The following is a 9,580-nucleotide window of genomic DNA, read 5'->3' on the forward strand; positions in this document are numbered from 1 at the left end:
TACGGTGAAATAATGCTTTTATTTGTGATAAAAAAGAAAGAGTATACTATTATTTTTGTTTTACAAATGAATTGAATATTTTTTTAATTTCACAACTTTTTCCATGTGATATAAGCAAGAATGGCAAGCTATTTTTATAGTTGTACTAGTGATGTCCTTTGTTAAATAAACCTGGAGGCAACATCATGGGGCATTTTTCAAGAGTCTCCTTTGTTTTGCTGCATTCATCCGCTGAAAAATGAAAAAATATTATTAATTTTTTACAGATCCAACATATTAAGTTGCTTTAATCATAGTCATTTCTTTCTAAAACGTTCATTCTTGAAATTAATTGAATTCAATATTCATCTATAATATAAGAAGTTGTATAGATGTTTTAATACAGCGTTTCTACTCTTGGTTGAATTAAAATGTTACAATACAGAATATAGAGTATAATTACCGAATTTACTTATAACAATCTTGTAATATATATTTTTAACATTTTCACGACTTAAATTAAAGCAACAATAAAATCCTACTGTATTTAAAAAAAAATTCAAATTTATAGCAGTTATTAAACTATTTTTAAAATAATTAATACAATATTATTGCTGAGCATAGTGTCTAAAAAAGTTTTACTATACCCTATTTTAATTCAGCAGGAAAACGAAATTTCAACAATAACCGCACATTCATACAGTAGATAGCTTCTTCTGTATTGAAAATAAAGTCCCGTTTCACCTTTTAGTTGTTCTATTATAACTTCTATTCATTTCTATTAATATTCATACTTACAATCAGTCCATTTTGATGGAATACAGTCCTGAAAAAAGCACAAAAGACGAGAGTCAGTTTTATTCTGGAAATCAATCAAAACTTGGTTGAAGAATAACAATTGCTCTCGAAATTTATATTTCCTGAGTGTAATACCAATATAAAATTATATTGGCTTATGCTTGGGTAATGGGAAGGATAAGCGGAACCTGAACAGCCTTAGGTGGGTTTCGAACCAGCAGGGGAAGCTTTTAAATACCATATTGCTGTATTGCTAGAAAATAATCACATTCAAATTCAATTCCTATAATAACAACTCCAAATGCAAATGTGGATAAAAATATTACAGTCTTGCTAATAATAATACCCGTAATGCCATACAATAAATCATAAAACGGATTTAGTTGTAGATATTCTATGTTCAATCATTGACAAAATTTAGTATGTCTTATTTCAATGGATATAAGATAGCCTAGATTTATGGATATACAAATGTTGAGATGCTATACTGTAAGTATAATAGAATAATGTATTGTATAATATGATTCTGTAGAAACACATTTTTCTATCATGTTATAAATGCAAGTTTTTTCTTTCTCCAATACCGGTATAAAGTTCTATTACAGTTTAGTGGACATTAAATATCTTTGAGTAAAATTAATCTCTCGAATTCAAATGAACTCACCATGAATAAGCCTCTACTGAAGCATCTCATAAATTCAGATGATCCAGAAGTAAATTTCTCATTGTCTGGCTTGAAGTCCTTAGTTTGAACTGAAAAATGACAATCGCAAGTTCAAAAATTAGCTTATTAGACAAAAAAAATAAAGTTAAAAATTAGCTTGATTCACAAGATAAAATTATTAGCTCATTAATAGTAGTAATATTTGTGGTGTCCTATACAAAACAGTCGCGATACAAAACAGATTTTCGTTCATCATTATGAATTGGGCTCTGACTTTACTATGTATACATAATGTTCAATATGTCTGAAAACTTATTAGATTACTAGAGATAAATAATAAATTCAACGGTATCTTTACTCTCCATATGTCATTACTTTTCGGTTAAAAACCTTGGACTTGTTCACTATCAAATCTCAATCTCACATATTATTAGTCGATCATTCAGTTTTCGGCCTTCTCACTTGAAAAAATAAGTTATATGTTTTAGTATAAAATATTCATGAAATCATTGCAATTTTATTGCCATGGTCCCATGGTTGATAACCTTTATTGAAACTGGCTCTTTTACTAATATTCTGTTGAAAAGTTTAATCTTCTTCCGGTATAGTATTAAGTACATGAAAAATACAAATTTCAAAGATTTAAATTACTAAGGACTTTTTTTTGTAGATGGGTTTTCATTCTGAAAAAAGAGTAAGTTCCTCCCAATATTGAAATATAATACTGTTCATAAGAATTCAAAAACAGCCCATTATTTTGAAATTTTAAATGCATTTTCCACTAACCATCATCATAACACTTATCAAGGGTAGAGGTGGCAACTGCCTTCCATGCATCATCAGTCTTCAAATGTTCGTCTAGCGATTTCTGTAGAGCTTCCTTATTCAGTTTTCCACCCTCCTGCAATACACAAATCAATTTGAAATCCACGATGAATGTAATAATAATATGAATAGAAATACAAATCTCAAAACCCTTTTTTGAATTATTTTATCACAATATGTTTCAACATTCATCCCATTTTCAAGGGATATCACTTGAAAATGGCATGAATGTTGAAACATGTTGTGATAAAATACTCCAAAAAGGGTACTGAGATTTGTATTTCTATTTATATTACAAGTAGCCCTAAACAGGTAAGAGACAATAATAAAATGTTATAACTCACTTTTCACATTAGAAAATTCAAATAAAAACTAAAATCATCAACTTTCCTTATTTTAAAAATGTTATTGAAGTAAGGTAATATAATGTTCCAGCCAATGCCAAAAAGCTTCAACAGGCTTAGAGATTTTTCGTTACGAAGTATTACACTAAATGTTGGCAGTTCTTCGATTATTAATTTTAGCCGATGTCTTTGGACATGAAACATCATCATTATTGATTGATAGTGCTGTTTCATAAGAAAAACTTCATTGTTTCATTTATAAAGTGATAATTTTAAATAGAACAAAGTGCATTTTAATTAAAGGTTTTTTAATGTTTCCTCTTAATGTACGACAGAGTTGAAATATTTGAAAATTGAAACCTTCAAAGTGGGTTGAATATGTGGGCTATTTTGTGATTAGTGAATGTACTTACCAATAAACCAGTTTTGTTGAAAAGACACTCAGCAATGCACTGAAATCAGAAGCATATTTAATAAATTACAGACTTCCAGTTGGTAATAGTTGGAAGTAAACATTAAATCAATCTTGCGGAATGTTGGATTTAATCCAAATTATTGGTAGGGTATCTTGAAATTTTAGAACTTTTCAATTCTTATTTTATTATTGTTTCTTCATTTTTTATAGTAAGAATTAAAAAAAATGTTTTTCGGCTTTATATGGTGTTGGCTAAACAAAACTTAATAAATTACTTGAGTCTTTCTTTTCTGAAAGATTATTTTTTCATGTTCCTGAACACAAATATAAAACAATTTGAAAATATCTTCCTTAAGGAATAGTCCTGGTTTGATAAGGCAAGTTCATGAAAATTCAGTGTGCTATCAAAAGGAATGAATAGAAAAACGAACTAGATATAGACTAATCAGTTATCTAATTATTAGAATATTTACTAATTTATCTCAGTGATCATGAGTATTCCGTAAGCCGCAAAACAAACTTAATTTTATTACAAGGCCTTGGTGGAACGTTCTAATCGATTCAAAGTAGGCTTTATCAACTAAACTGAATTTTTTCCACTTACCCCCTTGCCACGGTGATGCGGAGGTCCTGTAAATCAAAAAGTAAACACTATTATTCCAGCTATCCTATTTTTATTTTTGAACAAAATTATAAAAATCTAAATTCAGAAATAAATATTTTGAATGTTGATGAATACATAATAATTATTAAACGAAAAGCAAGATCCCCGAAACGCAACCGAATTTGTCAATAATTATATTATTATGGTCACATGAATTGTTTATTATTTATGTGCCAATCAATTGCTGAATAATATTAGATTGTTATTTACAATAATAATAAATTACTAAATTATCGAATTCCACGATTTTCTCATACATTTGCAACACATATATAGTTATATGAAATACATTATATATTATATGTTTGAACGTACCTCCATGATGTGGAGGTTTCCCGTTTCCTTCTGTTGATGGTGCGGGAGGAGGGGGTTTATGATCGGGGAGTCCCAATTCTTCTCTGCAAGCCTTGAATATCTCTGGTGAACCCCGGAATACTGAAGGCAATTCGCAGCACATCTGCAAATAATTATACAATAGCAGTTATAAAATTAATAATGTTAGAAAATGATAAATGCAATTTGGGTTCACTCAAGTCCATTATACTTTTCCAGTTTTTTACTTCATTGCATTTTATTTCTTATCCAAAATTTCATTCATCAACTGTTAATAGACCAACTATTAGAAAGTAGCTATTAATTATTATCCTTAATCTTTGAATAATCTTGCTAAAATAACAGCCGCTATCATTGCTAGACTCATAACGGCACATTCGTTGGTTCGAGTCCCGCTAAGGGCGTTGGTTTTAGACCACCTCATTAAAGTACATAGAAAGTACCGTACCATTTTGACCAAAACATTGGATTAACTATCTCCGACTTGTAAACTCTTTTATAAGCTAAATTGATCGAATATAAAAGGTAATACATGAGTTGATGAAATTTGTTTCAAAGCCCCAATTATAAAAAAATGCAAAATATATTCTATTTGTAGAAAATTAATACTTACCAATGAATTCACCTGGGAATGAAAAAAATAGTAGCCTATTATAAGCACACGAAAATTCAATATACATTTTTTTAATGAATAACATATTATATGATTACCTTAGCCCCATGTTCTGGTTTCATTTTTTTGCATGAGTCGTCCTCTTCAGAAGACTCTCTGACAACTCTCTTAGTTTTTTCATGAACTGGGAAAATTGCAACTCGTTCAACTATCCCATCAATAGGAAATATTGTTGACCTCTTTGCACGCTTCAATGCAACTCGTTGATTAGTTTTGAAAGGAAAGCCAGGTGTTGTGGATGAGGCATCTCGTTCAACTCTTGCAATAACTGGCATGCTTTCTGACAACATGTCATGTTGGTGGGATTTGAAAGGAAAGCCAGGTGTTGTGGATGATGCATCTCGTTCAACTCTTGCATTAACTGGCATGCTTTCTGACAACATGTCATGTTGGTGGGATTTAAAAGGAAAGCCAGGTGTTGTGGATGAGGCATCTCGTTCAACTCTTGCATTAACTGGCATGCTTTCTGACAACATGTCATGTTGGTGGGATTTAAAAGGAAAGCCAGGTGTTGTGGATGAGGCATCTCGTTCAACTCGTGCATTAACTGGCATGTCTTGTTGTTGTGTTCTCAGAGAAAGACCAGGTGTTGTGGATGAGGCATCTCGTTCAACTCTTGCATCATTCAGTAATGCTGCTGATGTCACCTGATGGAAAAATAAAGAAATTCTATATCCTCGATTCACTTTCTAATGAACAATTCCTTAAAACCCCTGTTTAGTAGAGATGATAATATTTGGTGAGTAAGTATTCATATTGAAGTGGGAGTATTAACATCTAGTAGATATATTCACTTCATTAATTTGTTGCTGTTATAACTAATTTTTATTGAATGAAAAATAACTGGTTCTTGTTTTCTGACACCTTTATAAATAATTGGAAAATTGGTTAAAATAATGGGTTACGGTATTAGAGAACTGATTTTATAAGGTAGGTTCGTTGAAATTTTTTCTCGATGTATAGGAACAAATTAGTTCACTTTGATTCAACTTTTCTTAAATTGATTATAAGTGTATGGAAATGCATAAACTTTTCTAAACATTCCACTTACTATATGGATATCATCTCTTCTTTTAATAATCATTCCATGAATGGGATGCATATGAACCATTAATTTCAGTAAACGAATTCACTAGTGGTGGAAAAATGGTTTGGCAAATGAAACAAATGGAATTGCAAAGATATTTCTCGGTGAGTCATGTCAGAGGCCCTGAAATTGATCATGTGCAATCTCTAATTTGTCCTGCTTTTATTGAATCTCGCTTGGAATCCACTTTTCAACATTATTGAAGCATTAGGATTACCCAAATTCATCTCTTTTGAAGAATTATTGTGAGAACTGTTATGTAATTGTGAGAACTATGTATAATATTTGAACAAATTGAAACTAAATTAGGAATTTGAAGAAGTTTTGGGCAATAGCCTGTTTTTTCTTTTCCGATCTTTGTATTGATGTGCTAACCTAATAAATAAAGAAAATAAATGTAAAATTAAAATTCATATTTTCTTATCGATCTAATTTTATTGTACCTTGGAGTTCAAGCTGCCAATATTAAAGGCTACTATGTATTACATATCAATCATGCTATACATTTTAAAGAAAGAATGCAGTTTCAGATTTAAAAGGACTTTCAAGTCCTAGCTCTGTTTGATGGATTATATATTTCTTTTCCATTTTACAATGAATTTCAAATTGTTGACAAAAAACGAAATAAGGAATAAATTAAAGGTGCAAGGAGAGCGCCTGTAAAGAGGAGAATACTTCTGATAAAAAAAAATATTATATACATTATTTTTGAAAATAATTTCACTTCAATACAAAATCCATGCATTCGTAGAAAGCCATATATCATTTTAATGCTGATGACTTCAAAATATTATTCTATTCTTGATTTAAGTGACAATCAATAATTACTACAGGATGTAATTCATTTTGTACATACATCTTATTCCAATCAAGGTTCAATAAAAAATGTTATTCGGTGAAAAATGATAGGTAGATATATATTTTATCTGTATAAGGTAGTTTCAACGATGTTAATGAAATCAATCTGGAAAATAGTTTGAACACAAATTCTCATAAAGTATTCTCATTAATAAATTCATTGAGAAAATATGAATCTGTGAGCTTACTAGAATTTACTAAAAATTACAGTTGAAATTAGATGAATGACTATGTAAAATAAAATAAACTTCCAACTAGAAATGATATCATAACATGAAAAATATTATAGTTGAAATTAATATTATAGTAGATTATCGTATTTTATTTCAATATAAAAGTAAGATTAGATAAACTTTCATTTAAACACTTCAAAAAATGTCATTCAAAGTATCTGGAAATGCTCAGAATACATGGCATGTGTGTAGGGTGCATAATATCATAGACAAATAATGAAGAAAAACATTACTACTGGTACGGGGGGGGTACCTCTTCATCTTTTTTCTATGATAATACTACTTGTACTTGTTATTCTTATATTTACTAAAAAATAACCTTTCAGTTGAAAATTATGAAATTAATACAGTTACACGATATTATCTAATGAGTGAGAAGACTAGTCATGCTCGATTGAATAATATATTATGAAAGATATAAGTTAGTGTGAAAAAATGAAGGCAACATACCGAAACAGCTACTACCACTAGAAGGCACCAACTGAGAGACTTCATTGTTTGACTGCACGACTTCTCTCACTGTGATATCATTCTATTTTGCGGCTGTATTTATATTCCACAAACCCAATATTCTAATTTGTTACGATAGTTAGTTTGTTATAATGTCAGAAATTCCATATTTTCACCAAAAACTTGCTGACAAATAATACTTTGTGACAATTATTGTAATTATTCTAATGATACCAATTACTGTGTGTAGAGCTTAATAGTGGTAATGCATTATTTTTACTTAAATATTCACAGCAGCAGCAGACAAGTGGTAGATACAGGATGTAATACACAATATCCTGTGCTTTGAATATAGACTGATTCATCATTTTTGACGCGCTGTAAGGTACGATGATGAATCATTGTTTACAATCACTGGTGATATTTTGACATTTCATTATTTCAAGTGTTTTTCCACGTTTCAAACTTTGAATAGGCCTGAGTTTTCTGTACGTGTATCTTGTCATAGAATTCTATGGAAAACCTAGCTTATTGATTTATTTGAAAGTTTCATGTTAATACCGATTACATCGAAATCTTTCCATCAAAAACTAACAGATATAATTCCATTGTTTGGTAAGAATTTGAGCAAATTTTGTCTAGATTATAAACAATAATTAATCACTCTCATTCTCAGAATGTTTTGAATTCAATTGATTGATATACATGTACCCAATTTAATTGTAGCAAAAATGATAATTAAGTACTTATGGCATAATTCTACTAAAATAGCTTTCCAATTACGATTTTCTGTAACTTACTTTCCAAAATTTAAAAACAGCCATTAGTACCTGCTTTTTCTATACTAAAACGTCATCATTTATTTTTCTAACAGCTAGATTTGCGAAAAAAATTATCTTTATAATTTTATCCATGCAATCGATATATGAATTGATTCTGTTCTTTGATAATCTGAATAGATAATATTCATCGAACTAGTATGTAAGAGAGGGGGGTAAAGAGTGCAGAAATTCGGCTTTATAATTCATTGCTAACACATGTTAAGGCTCTCACAGATGAGAAGTTTAGAATTAAGGTGAGGGAGGAGTTGTTGCATGTTTGTCCTTACTCCAGCGAGGAATTCTTTTTGCATTATGAAATGCAAAGATTGACGACTTAGAATATAATTGACGAATCCGTATACCCCTTTCATAGGTGGTCAGTGGGATGAAAAAAAATGAAATGAAATGTCTCTAAATTCATATAAAACTTGAATATACATGTTTATATACTTTGTTTGTTTTGTTTCAGGTGAAGCTACATAGAAACTTCAGTTTATATGCAACGATAATGGAATATATTGATGTATGGAAGATCTATCATCCCAAGAGGACTCGAGTTGGCAACTTTATCTCTAGGTTGCAAGTATGTTTAAAACAATCAATATAACGTTAATACAGTCGATTCTTATTATTTCGTGGTTTAAATGTACAATATATTGGTGAAGAATTACGAGGGCCTTTTTCCAACCTCCGATCGCATATTATCATAAGACACAGAATAGCGACTTTCACAGAGCTGAACAGCCTGTCATCTCCACCAAATGCTCTGACATCGGTGCGGCCAGATCGTCAATAATTGTTGTCCTGTTATAGACCTAGAAACATGGTATCCCGCCAAGTGCTAGTTGTGTAGCGTTTTTGTTTTTCATACAAAAATCAACCTAAGAATGATCGAGGTTCACGCAGGATACGTTATGAGTGTGATGTTGTGTGTGAATGGTGAGGAATATCAAATACGTCAGTTGAAATAACTTGCGTAATCGTTGTGGCTGATGACAACTCGGTCTCGCGTTGCTGGTGAAATCAAACGGCTTCTCCAGCAAATCGAATAGAATAATTTCGAAACTTGACTTGGCCACTAGCAAGGTCTGTAGAAGGTTGTTTAGGGGTCTTTGCCGCTATTAAAGTATACCTTTTCTCCAGAATCAAGACAGAACTTTGAGGGCAGAGCTTCCATACTAATGAGGAGCTTCAAAACAACATCATAGCCCACTCAATCTCAACTGGAGCAGCATTTTATGAAGAGGGTTTTGGGGGCTATGTGCCACTGGTATGACAGATGCCTCAACCTTCACGGCCATAGTTATATTGGAGAATAATCATAAGTGTAAGTAACTTCCAGTGAAAAAATTATGGTTTTATATACATTCGTCTCCTATTAATGGCCATTCGGACGTTGGAAAAAAATGTCTATCGTATTTCAAATGGTTTCATAA

General features: G+C 30.9%; 1 protein-coding gene across 1 annotated transcript; it reads right to left on the bottom strand.

Annotated features, from left to right (window-relative positions):
- Positions 1 to 7,452, bottom strand: LOC111060022. The gene is made up of 9 exons (XM_022347652.2): positions 7,324 to 7,452; positions 4,734 to 5,342; positions 4,005 to 4,146; positions 3,630 to 3,655; positions 3,024 to 3,062; positions 2,228 to 2,342; positions 1,442 to 1,530; positions 778 to 805; positions 1 to 231 (listed from the first exon to the last, which is right to left on the bottom strand). The coding sequence occupies exons 1-9, from the start codon at positions 7,366 to 7,368 to the stop codon at positions 146 to 148; spliced, it is 1,179 nt and encodes a 392-aa protein (XP_022203344.2). The 5' UTR covers positions 7,369 to 7,452; the 3' UTR covers positions 1 to 145.
- Positions 7,453 to 9,580: the final 2,128 nt, after the last annotated feature.

The sequence above is a fragment of the Nilaparvata lugens genome, chromosome 7, assembly GCF_014356525.2.
Source record: "Nilaparvata lugens isolate BPH chromosome 7, ASM1435652v1, whole genome shotgun sequence".
NCBI classification, from domain to species: Eukaryota; Metazoa; Arthropoda; class Insecta; order Hemiptera; family Delphacidae; genus Nilaparvata; species Nilaparvata lugens.

Bases quoted from the DNA above. Each gene is read 5' to 3' on its own strand.
- LOC111060022 (XM_022347652.2), bottom strand. From the start codon at position 7,368: ATGAAGTCTCTCAGTTGGTGCCTTCTAGTGGTAGTAGCTGTTTCG. The intron at 3,656-4,004 runs GTACGTTCAAAC...TTTGATTTACAG, and splicing joins GAAACCTCCACATCATGGAG to GACCTCCGCATCACCGTGGC. The intron at 2,343-3,023 runs GTAAGTACATTC...TGTGTATTGCAG, and splicing joins TCAACAAAACTGGTTTATTG to GAGGGTGGAAAACTGAATAA.